We start from the raw sequence: 19,139 nt of genomic DNA, 5'->3' as shown, positions 1-19,139 counted from the left end.
TTTTACATTCAGTTGCCTATTTCTGATTAATTTGCTGAATTCAATATTCAGTTTCAATGCTTCCCTCATTCATTCACTTCCAAACTGACTGAAATTTTATGCAGAATCGAATGGTTGAGTGCAGAGGAAATATAAATTCATTCACAAACCAAAGCATCCATTTGTTATTATGTGGACAGTTTGAAGGCAGAAGTTCTTTTACATTTTCGAGCATAACTGAACTGCATAATCTATATCTGGTGCACTTTTGCTTGATGATATCAGAGCGGACGGGCGAGGAAAACAAAGAAACCTTCGATTCATCGCGGCGGGCATGAATAGAATTTTATTTCTCTTTCAAGCTCACGAAGGGATGTCAATTTTTCTAAGCTCGGATTCTGAGCAGCATTAACGATGGTAGCATTAACGTGCGTCAAGGGAGCATGAACGATGGCGATATGGACTGTATGGCAATGTCGCAAAAAAGGTTTCCAATTGCAATGGCAAATCGGACGCAAGTCATTCTAATGGCCAGCCACAAACAAATATTCCTTTATTATTTTTATTTTTTCATCTATTACTTATTTAAAATACTGACGACTCTGGTAAGCTAACGCATTCGTATCAAATAAACAATTTTCATAAAAAATAGTTTAATTGAAACGGTTGCATTTGTATAGTTCCTCTAATCGATGTTGAAATAAGAAGTCATATATGGTACGGCCCGTCAGTAGGGGAATTGTGGGAAAAACCGACACTGTGGGTAAAACCGACACCCCACAACATTTCCTAGAAATCAAATTTTTATTCATTTCATAATGATACATTTTTATTAGTACGTTTATTTAGAGCATTCGAAGAAAAATTGGATTTACGTTAGTACGCCGAATGTCATAAAAATAAACAAAACATACGACAGAAGCTTTCATACTCGTCTGGATGTTAAATTTCGTTGGTAGATTTTAAGGTTTTAACCGAACAAAAGCTTTTCAAATCACCACATTTTTCAGTACCTATTATTATCGGCCTGTCCTATGATCAACTAGGTGCATTGAAGACGAGTTTGAGAAATTCAATATTTTTAATCGCTTTTATAAAAAAAATGTGCGCTGTTGGGGTAAAACCGACACCCTATGGTTAGGGTAAAACCGACACGCTGTTAAGATGGTTGTGTATACTTGCGATTCATTTTAAAATACTGGGGATCTCTGTGACACTTCAATTAGCCTATTAGAACACTATAGTATCAACTGAAATGCACAGAAATACTTTTATTGTGTTTATTTCTTGTAAGTCTCTTTAAAAATCAAAAATTGGAATTATCGCTTATCTGATTCTATCGAAGCTGCTGCTATTTCTGCAAAAAGCTCATCAAACCGAATTTCTAGTGTTCTCTTGGTTTGTCATAGACGAACTTTATCACAATGAGACAATGATCTTATGTATACCCCAATAGATCGTTGATGATCAGAGTCTGAAAAATCAAATCTGAAAAAGATAGTTTTACTAAGAAGTGTGTGTGTGTCACTTATAAGTGAATGAATCCAATTAGCAGAACGTAGAACGCTTGAAAATCTTCTCTTATGAAATAAAATGAAACTGGAGGTTGCAATGATGTGCGCAAGGATTATTTGGAAATACTCATATCAATAAATAATCCTATAGCATAAAATACTCTTATTTAGAGTACTACGCTTTCGAACTTTCTTCCCCTCACTACATGATGAAGCAATAAAAAGCACATATTTGCATCATACATACTCACACTTTATTAATCACGCATATATCTCATGTTTAATAAAGATAAAGATTTTAATAAAGTGGAGAGAAAATAAATTAAAGGGGTGTCGATCTTACCCCTATAGGGTGTCGGTTTTACCCGCAGTGCCTACAAAAAGTCACTTTGTTTTCCAAGTTTTACAACCAATAATTTTTAATGAAATTAATTTTTTGAAGCGCTGAAAAAATTAAGTCTTGTTAAGAATTTTCTGAAGAAGAATTCTGCATAAAAACTATAATTTTATTGGTTTTGTGGCAACTTAGAAAAATTGTTTAGCTTAAGGTGTCGGTTTTAACCATAATTCCCCTACTTCGAACCCCGGGGCCCGGCGCGGCTCTCGACGGCCCTGTTCGTATATAACCATGCAACAGAACAATACGCGCTTTTTTATCTTGTCCCTTTCCTTTTGTTAGTAGCAATCACATACATTTTTCCCTCACAATATCGGTTTGCAAGAACCGGTTAGATGAATCACTCAATACAATGCGCGTAAAAGAATATTCCACAGTAAATGCCGTTTAAATGTACTTAAACATCAAATAGCATACAACAAAATTGAAATTCTACTAGAACGCCGAAGGGCCTCAATCCGAATGTACGCTTGAAGGTTTTATCCGAGTTTCACACTCCAATAGATAGGAAGTGGCTTTCCAACGCAGGATCTGCCCTTTTGACTTTTAATTGCAGCCACTAGAACAAATCACTTCATATTCGAATTTGTACTGACCTGATCTTACAACAGCTCTTGAGAAACCAGCCGTTTATTGCACTTAAAATATTTTTTCCCCTACACCTTTGTCCTTCAAAGACGCATTACTTACCCGATGTTGTTTGCCCTTCAAAATGGCTCAGCATGCTTCGATTCGCTGGATTTGATTCGCTATCATCGCTGACACCGAAATTAACACAACTTTTCTCTTCGAAATTCTCACCGCACAGCTCCAAACCATCACAGCTCACTAGATCACTTTCGCGGTCTTCACTCCACCGAAAATCTTTTCTACGCGTTGACGATTGAATTGTGCAGCAACTTCCAATGCACTGTTGAAAGCTTTGTTGTGAACGCGCCAAATTTCGATGAAGTTCATCCGAGTTTGCTCCTCGGTGATCGTAGAAGTAGCACTCGTACATGTTTTGCATCTTTCCTCAGGACCTACGACTTTAATTCGAGACACCCGTTCGCGGCGGTGTTTTAAATAATTATAATGATCGCAGTCACAATTATGTGGACCTAGAGTATGCCTTCATGGAACAAAACGAGGAAAATAAAGGATTCTCCTCGTTGAAGAACGTTGAAAGCGATAGGCGAAAACCTGCTGGTAGAGCTTCAACCCATCGCCGGTACCTAAATGATAACTAACACCTTTCCTGCGGGGTGCGGTGCGTTACAGTTCTCTAAACGGTTTTCTGCGAGCACGTGGCGGCTCCTTTCCTTGCACATCATTCTTTCCTGTTTATTTCCCCCGACATTATTCTTTCAATCTACGGGCAGATGCGAGTCGTTTGATGAGTTGCGTCCAAAAGGCATAAAACACCACCTTGGCGCGGTTTGCCTCCCGCAGGAATAAATTATGGGTATACAAATCGACTTATTGTGTGGGGGTTTATTCTACGGCAGTTCCGGACACTGACTTTGCTTATCTATTTAAATTATTTCACGTTGTTAGTGTTCACAAAAATTTGTATAATTGGCGGTAGAGTTTTTTGTGCATTGAAAAACCTGTTGTGTGTAAAGTTGTCTCCACTGGATCACAAACTGAGAATCAATTGAGAATTCTGATAATTAAAATTCTACCTTTATTCCGTCATATTTAAATGTCGAATATAATTCGGGCTATTTAAATTAAATAATTCCACACTCCTATTAAATGTACTATGGTTTATCACAATGATTGGTGTTTTTCTTAAACAAAAGTTATTAACAATGTATTTCGAATCAACTATTCATCTCCTTTGCGCTACACCTTTTTGGGATACCCGAACGAGTTGGCTTCTGCAATTAAATGAACAACTTATTAACTCGTCAACTATCAAACAAATATAATAACATACCTTCATACTCCTTCTGATACAGCGTCAGCATTTCCCCAATCAGCCGCCCTTCGTAGTCTGGTGCATCCAGGGTACCTCCATACCGGGGCCGCAAGCAACCCGGATCGACGTGAGAAGTGAGTGATGCCCAGTCCCTGTTATGGAAGATGATCTATAATGTGAAGAAGAGAAACAATATCACAATCAGATCGACGCAACAATTGCTGTACCAACGGGGCAACGTAAATACCCTTTTCTTCAGCTTATCCGACAGGAACGGTTTGAAGATGGTGAACAGCATGTTGAACAGATACGAATTGTTGACGACGTGAATGGACTTCAGGCGCATCGCCGTGCACTCCTGGACCCACTCGACGGCCATGGCAGCGAAGCGGGGTGTAAATTGGAAAATCTGCGACAACGAGAGACCTTCCATGTCCAGAATTACAACGGCACCGTTCAGCTGAGTGCGGGGCTCATTCATGCCAGCCTCCAGTGCGATCTGCATCGCACGGAACAGGTCGTTCAGGGAGACAACGGATGGTTTCCATTTTTCTGTAAGGAAGAGTTGGTAATATAAAGATTAGGTATTTTTTGAAGACATTTGTAAAGATGCAATGTTGAACTCGCTGTTGACTACGATATAATCAATTGACAGCTGTTCCTGCCTAATTGTAAATAATTTGCGTTATCACTTAAAATGACCCTCTCCGACCCATACACTGTCTTCAATCGCATAGTCGACTTAAAGACACTGGATTTCCACAGTATTCTTGTCACCTATGCGAATAGCGATCGCAATAATCATTCAACACGATGTGTTGAGAGCACCGTTTCAGTTGTTTTACTTCGACCGTGAACTTGGAGAGACGTTTATTTTAGCGAGTGTTGTGTGAGATGTGCAACAATTTCACTGATTCACCATGGACATAGCAAGCTGGATTTTGGTAGTGACAGTATTTGCGACGGTGGTCTATCTCGGCTATCGTTGGTCCATCGCCAGCTTCGATTATTTTGTGCCACGTCGAGTGCCTTTTGTCAAGCCATGGCCTCTGTTTGGTGGGCTGTGGCCTTTCTTCGCCGGCAGAATGCATACTAACGATGCTGTTTCGGCGGGCTACCGAATGTTTCCCGAAGCAAAATTTTCCGGTTTGTTTGTCTTCCGGCGACCTGGTTACTTGGTTCATGATCTGGAGCTGGTGAAGCAGATTGCGATCAAAGATTTCGATCACTTCACCGATCATGCGAACAATTTAAAGGAGGACGTTGATCCGCTCGTGGGAAGGGCGTTGTTCTTCATGGAGGGATCGCGTTGGCGTCATGGACGGTCTGGATTGAGCCCAGCATTCACCGGCAGTAAGATGCGAAATATGTTTGTTTTGATTTCGAGCTATACCGAAAAGGTGATGCGGAAGCTGATGATAAGCTCCAACGGAGAGACGCTTGAAAAAGAAATGGAAGATTTGTTCCAGAGGTAAATATGGGTGTGTTATTCCATTTTCGTAAAAGTGTTGTTGATATAATTTGTTACAGACTGAGCACTGACGTAATCACATCCATCTCATTGGGCATGGAAGCTGATTCGATCCATGAACCGAAGAACGAATTTTTCTGCTATTGCAAACGTTTGATTTCAACAACTGGATTTCAAGGATTAAAATTGTTCGTTATGACAATGCTTCCTGCCAAATTCTTCACCTTGTTGCGCATGACGATTATACCACGAGATGTGGCTGAATTCTATGAACACATTGTGGCCACAGTCATCAAACATCGCGAGCAAAGCAATATTTCGCGTCCCGATTTCATCCATCTGATGATGTTGGCTCGGAAAAACGAACTAAAACTAGAGCACTCAGATGAACAACGAGGAAATGTTGAATTGCAAACCGAGGAGGATCACTCTCCGATAACAACCGGGGATCATTTACGGTGGACCGATATGGACATTGCAGCAGCGGCTGCATCCTTTTTCGTTGGAGGAGTAGATAGCACGACTACCTTGCTTTGTTTTGCTCTCTATGAGCTTAGTTTGAATCCAGAAATTCAAGATAAACTTCGTGAAGAAGTTGACGGTGTTGCTAATAGTCTCACTGAGCAATATCTATCATACGAAGCGTTACAAAAGATGAAATTCTTGGACATGGTGGTCATGGAAACACTTCGACGATGGTCCCCTTCGGGAGTAACCAATCGGAAGTGCATCAAGCCGTACATCATGGTTAACAGCGATGGTACGCAGGTCACCGTAGAAAAAGGACAATTGATAGTGATTCCAATTCAAGCTATTCACACCGATCCCCGTTATTATCCGAACCCAATGCGATTCAATCCGGAACGGTTTTCCGATGAAAACCGCCACACGATCGATCAAAATGCTTTTCTACCGTTCGGTAATGGACCACGTAACTGCATCGGATCAAGGCTAGCGTTGATGCAGATCAAGTGTTTGTTGTACCAGCTGCTGGCCTACTTTGTTGTGAAATTGTCTAGCCGAACCGATGTGCCGGTTCGAATTGACACGAGAGCTGTTGGAATTAAGGCGAAGAGTGGATTTTGGTTCAAGTTGACTCCGAGGGCAAAGTAGAAATTTGGGTGCATAAAATGTTTCATAAAATTCACAATTAAAGTTAAAAACCCTTTCAACTTTGAAGAATATTTTGGAAACTTAACGGGTGTTTAATAATAAATGAGAATTTTTTCAGTCATGTTGTTCAAAAACAAATAGAATTTCAACGAATTCAGTTTTTTCTAGTAAAAAAATGTTTATTCTTAAAAAAAAGTCAATGAACATTGAAGAAGGGGCCCTGGTCCGCCGTGCGGCGCAACTTAGTCGCGATGCTCTCACAAGAGAGCGGGGCGACACTGACATCCATTTTTCGCATATAATTCCGGATCCTTGTGGTCAATTGCTTCGTATCCTTGACCTGCCAAATATTTTTGTACACTAGGGTACTAAGGGAGCCGAAAAAATCCCTTCTTTCGGCACGTACGGTATCTTTTTCTGCTCAAAATACTCCAGCGTCTTCTTTGCGTAATGGGACGACGCGTTGTCCCACCAGAAGACGTACTTCCCCTCCGTATGATGCTCCTTAAAGAACGGCAGAAAAATTTTCTCAAGACACTCCTCCTGGTACACTTGTTGATTGATGGCCAGACAGCTCGGCTTGAACCACGGCTTTGAAATCACTCTGTCCGATGTGGCAACGTACAGCATAACTTTTTTCAAATGTATGGTTAAACTTATATTTTACTTCGGGGGATGTGGCTGACTTGTCGCTGGAACAGTAGGTGTAATTTCCTGGAATGTGGGTCTTCGAGAGCGGAAAGTAACTTTCGTCGTCCTGCACGAACAACGTCCCGCGGTAGTTCTTCGTCATCCACCGATTTCACGATCGCTATCTACTCGTCTGTGTACTCGGGGGGCCGAATCTTCTTCCTACAGATGATGTCCTCCATCTTGAGGGTGTTCTTCTTTGTGTTGTGTCTTCTTTGTCATTATCTTCGTCGGACGGCCGCTACCGGCCTTCCGCTCCACGCTCAGGGATGTCAGCATCCGATAAACTGTACTCACGGGCACGTTTTGGTCTCGAAAGTGGTCTACCGTAAACTTTTTTCCACGATGACCATGCATTTCGTAAAACCGTACGACACGCTCGCGGAGTGCTTGAGGTTTCGACGCCATCTTCGATTGAACTGACAGCACACGAGCGAAAAGAAACATGCCATCCATTTGTAGGAGCCATTCTATTAGAGAGAAAAAAATTACACTCTTTACTTTAATCACAGAAAGGTATTGAAATTATTCTCATTTTTTATTGAACACCTGTTAAATAGCTAAGTCTTATATAACAATGAAATTAGCTCTACGAATTGATATAACGTTGTTTGTTGGTTTATAATCAAACTCATTCTGACAAAAATTGACAACAGTGGATGTGAATGTTGAAGTTCAGACGGTTATCGTGCATCACATCCAGTTGATTCTTCGCGTGATTGAACCCTTTCATGGGTTGCCTGGCTATTATTTCTGCTCCCGGCAGCACTGTAGATACGCTACTTGCATCATGTGTCCAATCATGTCGATAGCAAATATTTCTACTTCTAGCTTCTCTTTAAGTACTTACTTCATCTTCATCAGACGAGCATTCATCATTAGCAATTCTAATTGAATTGACATAAAAGTTTTCTGATTTCGAAAGAAATTTAATTATCAACTATCCTCGTTGAGACTTGAGACTTAAGTTCGGCTTTTAACCAAGGGATTCCTCTAGAAGCACGCATAAGTCGAAGCGAACAAGCCTCTTGGCATGCTGCTACTATGATTAAGTGTGTTTTATTTCCACTACCTCATCCGAGTCACCTGGAGATTCAATCGTTGGAAAATACCTATTTACTTGAGCTAAATGCTCCCTGATTTGTCACGATCTACTCAGATTGTAAAAACTTTTCGCAGTCCGTTTGCTTTTGCGCGACTCAAACTAAAAATATTTTATTTTAGTAACAAGTAAACCAAACCCTTAAATCTACTTACAATAATTTTCACGGGTTATTCTACTGATAACAAGGTTATGTCTCTCCTTACGCAGTGTACCACCAATAGCAATCTATTTGCCCTATCTTAATCGCCTCGCACGAGGATCTTGTGGGATATTGGCCACACGACAAATCACTTGTTGCTAAGCTGGAATTAATTGGTGTTAACACTGTTCGATGGAATTCACAGAACACTTTCTTAAATATAATTATTACCTTGAAGAATTCAATTTGTAGATTAGCACTAAACACGTTAAATGTAGCAATCAATGCAGATTAATTTCACTTTTGTTTACATCTAGGTTTTCTCTTACATCTAATGATTTCTGTTGATGCAACGCCTTATTTAGAGGCTGACTTTTTAATGAAGCAACGATTCTAGAGATCGAGGGGCTAGATCGTACCTATCTTAACACCCCGACCCGTATTGCCTATCCATGGTTGGCCTTACTATCATTTAGAACATCCAGAAGAGCCACCTTGATCACTGGTCGTTGTAATGTTCCATTATTAGTTAGCACGTCAACTTTACGTACCTGGCCGTCTAGTCCTGGGTAGGTCTTTATTATACGGCCTCGCAACCAACCGTTTCGCACAGTTTCGTCTACCACAATCACTAAATCACCTTCCTGCAATGATTTTTGTTCCGAAAACCACTTGGTTCTTCTGGCGATAGTTGGAAGATAAGCTTGAACCCAACGCTTCCAAAATTGGTTGAGTAGATGCTGTAAGAGTTTCCAGTTTGTTCTCAGGCAGATTGATTCATGTGCTGGAGACCTATTCGTGTTGGAGGCTCCGCCCGAGCTCATTAGGAGGAAGTTGTTCGGGGTTACTACTTCCTGCTCTGGCGTCTCCAAAGGTACAAATGTAAGCGGATGTGAGTTGACGATCATCTCTGCTTCCGATAAAAGCGTTGTTAGTCCCTCGTCGTCCAACTTGTCACGATGGGACAGTACTTTTAGGGCCTCCTTCACTGAGCGAACCTTTCTTTCCCATGCGCCACCCATGTGAGGGGCTGATGGCGGATTGAAGTGCCATTCTGTTTCAGCATTGGTAAATGCTGCGGCTATCGAACGGTTAATTGTTTTAATCTCTTCAGACAGTTCTCTCGCTGCACCTCGGAAATTGGTGCCATTGTCGCTGAAGATCTGTTGAGGTGTCCCTCTTCTAGCGATGAACCTTCGGATAGCCATTTTGCAAGACTCCGCAGATAATGAATGCACCACCTCCACATGAATGGCACGCACTGTGAGGCAGGTGAACAGTGCCACCCAGCGCTTATGGTTGCTTCTTCCTCGTTTCACTAGCAACGGTCCAAAGTAGTCCAATCCAACAAATGTGAATGGACGAACATACGGAGTGACTCGTACCTGTGGGAGTGGCGCCATCCTTGGCTCGATCGGTTTAGCTCGGTATACACGGCACCACATACACTTCTTCACGATCTTGTTCACGACTGACCGTAGTTTAGGAACGTGGAATTTCTGTTGCATTTCGTTCATCACTGTACTTTTGTTAGCATGACCGTATCGTTGATGAAATCGTAGAATGAGCAATTCCGTTACATGGCTCTGCCTAGGTAAAATCACCGGATTTCGGAAGTTAAAACAGTAGTATGCGGCCTTCGGATCTATGCGACTTTCCATTCTGATGATGCCATCTTCATCTAAGAACGGAGATAAACCTTTTAGTGGGCTAGTCTTACCAAGGCGTAAACGCTGGGCAATCGGCAAATCAGCATTTTGTTTCAGTACCGCAATTTCCGTCTCAAAAGCTTCAGCTTGTACCATTCGCCACAAACTTTTCTCTGCAACTATATAGTCGTGCTGAGTTAGTGAAACGCTCCGTGATACTGGTAACGCTCTTTCGTGTGAACGACATTTTCTCGCAAAATGATGTAAATACGCAAGTCGTTTCAAGAGATCTTCAAAACGAGAAAACTTAGAAAACTCGACCAATTCTCGGTTTGACGTTCGCCTATGTACGTGAAGGTTTCGTAGTTCCTCCGTCGCCTCATTTAAATCAAGCTTCCTCGAAGGCCAGTTTGTTTCTGGCAAATATAAAAAATCAGGCCCACGGAACCAAATGTTCTGAGCATCGAAACTTGGTCCGCTTCCCCACTTTGTTGCATGATCGGCAATATTCATCTTAGTTGGTACCCAATTCCATTCCTCAATCGTTGTTTCGGCAAGTATCTCTGCGATTCTGAAGGCTACGTATTGACGATATTTACGAGGGTCTGCCTTGAGCCACGATAAAACAGTCGTCGAGTCTGTCCATAGAAACCGTTGCTGAATAGGTAAATTGTGATTTTCTGTTATTGTTTTCATCAGCCGAACTCCCAACACTGCGGCGTTTAATTCATTTCTGGGAATTGTCTGCGGTTGTAGGGGAGTAACCTTGGCTTTGGAAGCTACCAGTATACATCTTGGGGTGTTACCATCCATGATACGAAAGTATGCAACGCAACAGTACGCCAGCTCACTTGCATCTACGAACACATGGAGTTGCAGTGACTGATAACTTTGTTGTCCATAATTAGGAAAATAGCATCTGGGTATTCTCACACGATCTAGTTCTGGTGCAAGTTTTACCCACCGCTGCCAGTTTGTGAAATCGTTCTCTTTGATAGGTTCATCCCATTTGATTCCGGATCTCCACACATCCCGTATGATAATCTTTCCGTGAATTGTATAGGTGGCAATTAGTCCTAGCGGATCAAACAGGCTCATGACAACTTGTAAAATTTGCCTCTTGGTTGGAATAATTTCGCCCGTTAGTAAAGGTTGTAGATCTGATCTAAACTGTGCGGCGAACACGAAGACATCTTCGTCCGGAATCCACATTATACCTAGCACACGTTCTGCTACTGTTGTTTTTTCTGCTGAAAAGCTTTTTACAGCATTCGTCGTCTCTACACCGACCCGTCTCAGAACCTGATCTGAATTAGATTGCCAATTCCGGATTTCGAAACCAGCTTTACTGTGTACTGTACGCACATCCACTGCTAACTTTGCCGCCTCTTCGATGGTGTCTCTGCTGTCCAGGTAGTCATCCACATATGTGTTATTGATGATGGCAGTCGCTGCTTCAGGATACCGTTCTGAAAAATCTCGGGCATTTGTGTTTTTTACATATTGCGCTGAGCACGGAGAACAGCTTGCCCCAAACGTAGCCACATCCATGATGTAGATCTCAGGCGTGGAATGTTCATCGCTGCGCCACAGAAACCTTTGTGAGTGCCGATCTTCTTCTCGAATCTGTAGCTGATGAAACATTTGGCGAATATCGCCCGCAATAGCGTACTGCCTTTGTCGGAACCGACATAAAACAGATAAGAGCGGAGTCAAAAGATCCGGTCCTTTTAGCAGCTTGGAGTTAAGCGAAATTCCATTAACTGTTGCAGCTGCGTCCCATACGACACGTATCTTGTTTGGCTTACGAGGATTACAGATTACTCCCAAAGGCAAATACCACACACGTTGGTGGTCTGTGTTGCCTAGTTCTTCTGTGGTCGCTTTGTGAGCATACCCTAGTTCTTCATACTCAGCAATCTGGTCAGTCACTGCCTTCTGCAAGTTCGAATCTAAACGTAGCCGGCGTTCTAAGCATTTGAGCCTACGCACTGCCATCGGGTAACTATTTGGAAACACTACTTTATCAGTCTTCCAGAGCAATCCTGTCTCGAATCGGCCAGATTCCGTCCTCCTTGTTGTTTCCTGCAAAATCTTGCGGGCGCGTTGATCCTCCGTCGACTCCGGTACGGCCAACGTAGTGACTCCCAAATCTTCCAGGGCAAAGTAATCTTTCACCAAATCATGAAGTTTTCGATCATCAGAGCAGTTACAGACATGAATCATGACTCTGTCGTGTCCCGCTGTTTCGTGCCGACCTCCAAACATAGTCCATCCCAATCGTGTCTTAATAGCTACCGGTTCTTCGTCTCGCCTGTCTCTCTTATTAAGAGGTAACTTAAGCCTCGCATTGTCAACTCCTATCAGGATTCTCGGTGCAGCCTCGAAGTAGCTTTGGATAGGGAGACCTCTCAGAAACGCAAATCGTTTCGATAGTTCTTGATAATCCAATCTTCGGGAGACATAGATTGTCTACTGTTCGAACATTTTGCAGAGTATATTTAGATTGACGATCAACTCCAGATATGGTTAATTGCACTCTTTTTGAAGACGACTCTTTCCTGCTTACATTGCTAGTCCATTGGAGACAAAGTGAGCTTTCAACTCCTTCCAATCCTAATTCATCAGCGAGACCATTCTCTAGCAGCGTTAGATCCGATCCATCGTCCAGAAACGCGAATGTAGAAACAGATCTTTCGTTGTTATGTAGTATTACCGGGATAATTTTAAAAAGTGAAGAAGGTAGGTTATGGCGATGTGCCGATAAAACCGCTGGAGCTTGTTGAATATTTTCTTCATCTGCTTTCGAAGTTTCTGAATGCAGTAGTTTATGATGTGGCTCTGTGCAACCGTGTACACCACATGGTTGCTTAGTTCTACAAGGCCACTTACCATGTCCGCTTAGACAACGCCTACACAATTCATTTTGCTCCACAAACTTAAGTCGTTCAAGAAGAGTAAACTTGAAGAATTTGTCACAGTTCCGGATTCTGTGATCAGTGCACTGACACGCTAGACATGGTCTCCTCTCTCTATTTTGGTTTGAATAGGTAGCTGTTAGTTTCTCACTTGGCTCTGAGCCATGTTCATTATCGGTAGAATGAGTGTTGACAAAGCCATCCTTCTCTTTCTTTAAACTGCGACGGGAGCTGCCGTCGGCATGACCATAGTCCGTTGGTAAACTGACCTGACAGGCAGCTATTTTGATCGACGACGCATAATCACTGAATGCTCTTAATGAAGCATCGGAAATGCGCTGACAATGAAGCCCCCACTCCAAGCGCATACTAGGTGGTAACTTTCCTACTAGCTCCATTAGCAGCATCGGATTGGAGAGATGGGCTTGTAAATTGGACGCCTCGATGTATGTAACTAGGTTTCGCACCTCTCTCCCGAATGTGACTAGCGTTTCAAGTTTGTTTACGTTCGGAGAAGGAGCGGAACGTATTCTTGAAAGCAAGCAATGAAGCAGTTGCTCCGGTCGGCCGCATTCGTCTCTAAGTGTGTCAATTATTTCCGGGATTGCTGATGGAAGAGTGAGGATACTCTGGACCTTCTCTCTCGCACTTCCTATTAGGCTTTTCTGTAGCCTCGCGAGGTTTTCATCAGGCTGTATTCCACACATAGCCGTAGTTGATTCAAATGAGCTTAAAAACATTGGCCACTCTAAAGGATCACCCGAGAATTTAGGCAACTCTTTGCTGACAACGTAGCGTGCTGCAAGCTGTTGCGGACTGATGAGACCGTCTGTTGGCCATACGGTATGCGACGGTGGAATGTGTGCTGGGGCAGATTGTTGAGGCACTGGACAGTACTCCGACGGGTTTGATGGTGGTATTGGCTGTTGCACTATAAATGATGGATTCGGTCTAATATTCATTTCTGTGGGATGATATTGATTATTGGGCATCACCGGTGGTTGCCGCCTATGCATATGTTCAGGTGCGAGTTCGGGTATAGATGAAATAAAATGTCGCTGCGCTCCGTCCGATTGCGCATTTGAGGGAAAGGATACGCCCTTTGGGACCGACCCTGATGGTGGCGCTATGACTGCGTGGGAAGGCCACATAAGATATGATGGCGGAAGACAAGCTGCTGATTGTTGTAGTGTAACCGGGATATATTGTCGTTGATTTGGCATCATTATAGGCGGGTCGATTGTGTCTTTAACATCAGGCAACGACGGAAGTGTTGTTACCATCGGTATCATTGGAGGAAGCATGGGCTTCGATAAACCGAATGAAGTACTGAGTTGAAATGGCTGATTTCGAACCTGAGGCATCGGTGGCATATGAGCTTGATTCAACTGCAATGAGCCAGATTCTTGAATTATTTGATGTTGTTGGGCAGCCGAAGGGACCATCTGTGGGCGAATCGGTATCGTACCGACTGTATAAATAGGCTGTGACACTGGAGCGGTGTAGCCTAGAGAGCATTGTCCACCGGGAAAGAGTGGTCTTGGAGCTATTCCTGCTGCTACCGAGGACGCGATAGGCGTGGAAGTACTGGCAACTGGTTGGGTAGCTTTTCCATGTTCTGGGTTTTGCTCGTTTACCCAGTGGTGCACGTCAACTTGGCTTCGCCGGCTTCCGAAACTCCTCAGACTTCCTCCTTCCTTTTCTGCCTCAGCCTCAATCTCTAACTGATGTTTCTGGGCTAGGAATTCTCGGTCCTTCTGGGCCTGCTGGTCCTCCAAGGCTTTCTTCTCCTCTAACTGTTTTAATCGTAACTGAGCACTTGTTGATCTGATCGATGTGATCGAGCCACAGAATGTCGAACAGTTATTACAGCTCCATGAACGGTTGGCAACTGATCCCGTCACACCGGCGCAGCTAAAGTGCCACCATGTGTTACATCTGTCGCAAGCAACCATATTTTCAATGTGATCCGGACGGTCACATCCTTTGCAGTTATAGGCTACTTGCTGCATTGTACCATTGCTAGAATGCATGGTGGTATTGTTTGCTCCTGGGGCGCTCATAACTTGTTATTTTTGAGTTTGTAAAAACTTTTCGCAGTCCGTTTGCTTTTGCGCGACTCAAACTAAAAATATTTTATTTTAGTAACAAGTAAACCAAACCCTTAAATCTACTTACAATAATTTTCACGGGTTATTCTACTGATAACAAGGTTATGTCTCTCCTTACGCAGTGTACCACCAATAGCAATCTATTTGCCCTATCTTAATCGCCTCGCACGAGGATCTTGTGGGATATTGGCCACACGACAAATCACTTGTTGCTAAGCTGGAATTAATTGGTGTTAACACTGTTCGATGGAATTCACAGAACACTTTCTTAAATATAATTATTACCTTGAAGAATTCAATTTGTAGATTAGCACTAAACACGTTAGATGTAGCAATCAATGCAGATTAATTTCACTTTTGTTTACATCTAGGTTTTCTCTTACATCTAATGATTTCTGTTGATGCAACGCCTTATTTAGAGGCTGACTTTTTAATGAAGCAACGATTCTAGAGATCGAGGGGCTAGATCGTACCTATCTTAACACAGATAGTACCCGGTGGTGAATCTGTCCTATTCCGACTGAGAGTTTCTCGACAGCGGAATTTCCCCCGATATTGATGGTTTTTCCGTGAGCCTTTTGGCACCATTCTTAGTGAGCCATTTAGCTCCGAGAGCCATTTGGGTCGCATTTCCGCGAGCCATTCATCCCCAAGCTTAGTAGTGATCTACTCGGATTGACACTGGTGGTGGACTTAACCTACTCAACAGGCCAGCTTCTGGTTCGCTGGGGCCCCGAGGACTCACTGCTGGCGCATCGACGCGATCTACTCGATCTAATCTCCGGCGGTGGATCAGCCTTCTTACGAGTTTCCTGATAGGGTGCCGAGGTCGGTCCGGCGATTCCGGATAGAACGTGGATTCCGGTACACTGCCGCTACTCGATCCAGTTCCTGGCGGTAGAGCTACTCCACGGGGCTTACTCGAACTGCCGGTTTCCGTCGTTACTTCGTTGGTGTCTTCTCCTTTTTCTCTGTCGCTCCACCAGTATTTGCGCGACTACTCTATTGACAGTTATTCCAAGTCCTTTCATCTTTGCACATCTCTTCTGCGACATTCATACTCCGGACAGTAGGGTAAAGGCACATAACGGAACCGATATAGATACTTCCTGAAGCAACAGTGAGCCAATAGGAACAACGTTAGATGAAAGTCTCTCTCTCCGTGCTTTCTGTTCGCCTAAAAGGATTCTTTTGGAGTTAGATGTTGGGTGCATCATCCATTCTCTGCATTAGCCCAATTCTGTTTTCTCTTGACCATCGGATTGGCTCTAAATCTTTCTCCTCATACCTCTCGTTACCTTCCATTGATAACATTCGATTTCGCCAGCTAGGGATCATCCCGGCGATGACGCTTTCTGCCTATCACGATATGATTCTGTACACGGAAAAAAAATTGTTCGCAAAATCGTGAATAAAGTCACAATATATACGTGAACGGAGGTCTTAGTGGAATGTACGTAATGTTTCAAAGGTTTTCTTCCATTTTCTTCCATTTAATAACTGTGAATAAAGTGCCATGAATTCTGGATCAATCACGTTTTTACGTTACGAAAACAGGACCATGAACAAAAATCATGTGTTTTATAATTATGTTCAATTTCCCTTTAGTAACGCCCGCGTAACGCTTTTATTAGTGGAAACATTTGTTTTTGTTTTGTGAACTTCAGTCACGGTTGTCGCCATGTCAGTACCAAATCGATTTTCCGTACGTGAACTCGTTCACAACTTTATGAATACAGTAATGTTTCGATTATATCACGGTCGGTTTGTATTTTAGCGTGATATATTTGAAGCGTGATGTATTCAAAACATAACAAAAATACATTCAAGCATTAACTCATGTATTTCTATAAACAAAAAGTAATAAAAAGTTAAAGTTAATCAAAAGAATAAATCATAGTAGGGTAATGAGCCTATTTTTGCCATGCTTGTACAATCACACTACCCATTTGAAGTCGTTGGTTAGAGCAGCGTCTGCCATCTTTGTTCAACGCATTGGGTAAAACGGCATGGCATCAGTGGATATTTTTTCCCCATACAGCGTCACTTTACGTATCCCGTACCGTTTCATAAAATTGTTGAACCATCCAAAACTAAACTTGAAGGAATCTGGCACGTTAAGGTTTTGGACAAATATCTTGACTATTAAAATCAGTGTATTCTAAGAGACTACGATTCAGTTCTCGTTATTTCAACATCCATAGAAATAGTTCCATCTTCAATTGTTGATGTTATCCTTTCAAAAGATAGATATTCACATCGATTCAAGAGAAAATGCATATCTTGGCATACCTACCATATCTTGCGTAATCTGTTTTTTCTCATTATTTTGTTAGATTTTCCTGCAGATAACTAACAATTTCACATAGAAGTCGATTTGTTTACCTGCAACACCAGACGGTCCATTAAGGTCACGGCAAATAAGTTACGAAGAATTTAAAATTATAATTGAAATCGGTCGAAAGATATTTCGGCAATCCTAGTCATTGCAAGAACGTCTTGATAAAACATGATTTCGAGATTATTCACGTTTAAAGTTTCGCGCCACACCTTCTCTTCACTTAATGGAACAAGATGAACAGCGCTATAACTTTGCTTCTACTACTTAGTCCTCTATAAAAATTTCAGATACTTTCTTAAGAATATATACTTTAAGATAAAAGAATGAAAAAGTTTGACTTTTTGACCGACCTCATCATATATAAACTCTTAACGAAATAGTCCGAAACGTACTAATAGGCTCATTACACTACATGTAAATAAGCAAATCAATTGTAAAAAAATCCTAAAAGTGCCAGGACACAATATGTGGCTTAACTGGATCAAAATGTAGTGTGCCTTGTCTGTTTTTCAAAAAGCGTGATATAATCGAGGGTGATATGAACGAATATTGATATAAACGCATAGTGATATAATCGAAACATTACTGTATTATTCATAAAACCGAAGGTTAACTCATGATGTTGTTCATAGATTTAGGAACATTAGTCACGAGATCAATACATTCTGGATATTTTCTCGTGAACTAGTTCACGAAACTCGAAATTTTATTCATGAATCCCTTCAATCCTTGTGAACTAATTCATGATTTCTAATATATTAATCACGATCCAATATCCGTGCTCGTGAAAATGTTCACAAAATTGTGAAATATTTTTCATGTATTCATGGTTCATGAATCCTGGTACAAAAGTCACGACTTACCATTCATGCTCGTGAAATAGTTCACAAAATCATCAAATATTGATCTTGAATTCGTGAACTGGACCATACGTGATCGTGAAATAGTTCACGAAATCATAAAATATTGTTCATGTATTCGTGAATTCGTTCATGATCCCTAGTATACGTCTAACAATTCGTGCTAGTCAAATAGTTCACAAAATTATGAAATATTATTCATGGATTCGTGAACTAGTTCGAGATGAACGCAACGCTCACGAAAAAAATCGATAACACACACTTACACACAACGAGCCTTTGTCAGTATTTGGTTTCGTATCAAATTGCTGCTTACGAATCTCACAAAAGATTCCCTTCTTCTCCACCTTACACCCTACATGCCCCCCGCACCCACCCATCCATCGTATGCTATCTCGTCGGTGCTGCTGTACTGCACTGCATTTTGTTTTGTTCAACTGTTTTCTCCGCTTCTATAAATAGCTCCTGACATGAAACTTCTAGTAATAAAATCCAACCGTCAGATTCCTAGATTAGAGCCGAGAACAGCAGCGAATCCAGAAAAAAAAATCGGGGGGGGGGGTCCGAAGTTTTGATTTTGGAATGAACATTGTAGAATACGTTATGCGTCAAAACTTCATTTTATTAAAATTTGTTTTGGTGGTTTTGGTTTGAAATGATTTTTACTTTGAAAATAATATAAAATTGAAACTATTTTAAAATTTCTCAAAAATTTAAAAATTTTCCAGGGGGGGGGGATCCGGACCCCCAAGAACCTCCCCCTGGATCCGCCACTAGCTGACAAATATCTATTCGCTAAAAACACCTCGTTACAACCCGTTCCATAACGACATGTACTCGCTGACTAGTAAAATGGTATATACAGGGTGTTTGGTTCATGGTTAAGAATCTCTCGGAGGGTGATAGACTGCCATATTTGGAGAAAAAAATTGTTCTACACATACCATCA

The 19,139-nt window shown here is 41.9% G+C and overlaps 2 protein-coding genes across 2 annotated transcripts in view; one reads left to right on the top strand and one right to left on the bottom strand.

The window, feature by feature from the left end:
• Positions 1 to 3,533: 3,533 nt before the first annotated feature.
• Positions 3,534 to 19,139, bottom strand: part of LOC131682330 (alpha-tocopherol transfer protein-like) — a 65,458-nt gene continuing 49,852 nt past the window's right edge. Inside the window, exons 4-6 of the mRNA XM_058963718.1 lie at positions 4,041 to 4,345; positions 3,812 to 3,962; positions 3,534 to 3,752 (exon numbers count right to left, since the gene is read on the bottom strand). Of these exons, the coding sequence (XP_058819701.1) occupies positions 3,718 to 3,752; positions 3,812 to 3,962; positions 4,041 to 4,345 (491 nt within the window). The 3' untranslated portion in view covers positions 3,534 to 3,717. The remainder of the gene's footprint in view (positions 3,753 to 3,811; positions 3,963 to 4,040; positions 4,346 to 19,139) is intronic.
• Positions 4,652 to 6,494, top strand: LOC131682327 (cytochrome P450 9e2-like). The gene is made up of 2 exons (XM_058963714.1): positions 4,652 to 5,264; positions 5,324 to 6,494. The coding sequence occupies exons 1-2, from the start codon at positions 4,714 to 4,716 to the stop codon at positions 6,375 to 6,377; spliced, it is 1,605 nt and encodes a 534-aa protein (XP_058819697.1). The 5' UTR covers positions 4,652 to 4,713; the 3' UTR covers positions 6,378 to 6,494.

Source organism: Topomyia yanbarensis, chromosome 2, assembly GCF_030247195.1.
Source record: "Topomyia yanbarensis strain Yona2022 chromosome 2, ASM3024719v1, whole genome shotgun sequence".
NCBI lineage: Eukaryota > Metazoa > Arthropoda > Insecta > Diptera > Culicidae > Topomyia > Topomyia yanbarensis.
Note: the sequence above shows the minus strand (reverse complement) of the source record. Positions and strands in the feature narration are given on the sequence as shown.

Bases quoted from the DNA above. Each gene is read 5' to 3' on its own strand.
- LOC131682327 (XM_058963714.1), top strand. From the start codon at position 4,714: ATGGACATAGCAAGCTGGATTTTGGTAGTGACAGTATTTGCGACGGTG. The intron at 5,265-5,323 runs GTAAATATGGGT...AATTTGTTACAG, and splicing joins ATGGAAGATTTGTTCCAGAG to ACTGAGCACTGACGTAATCA.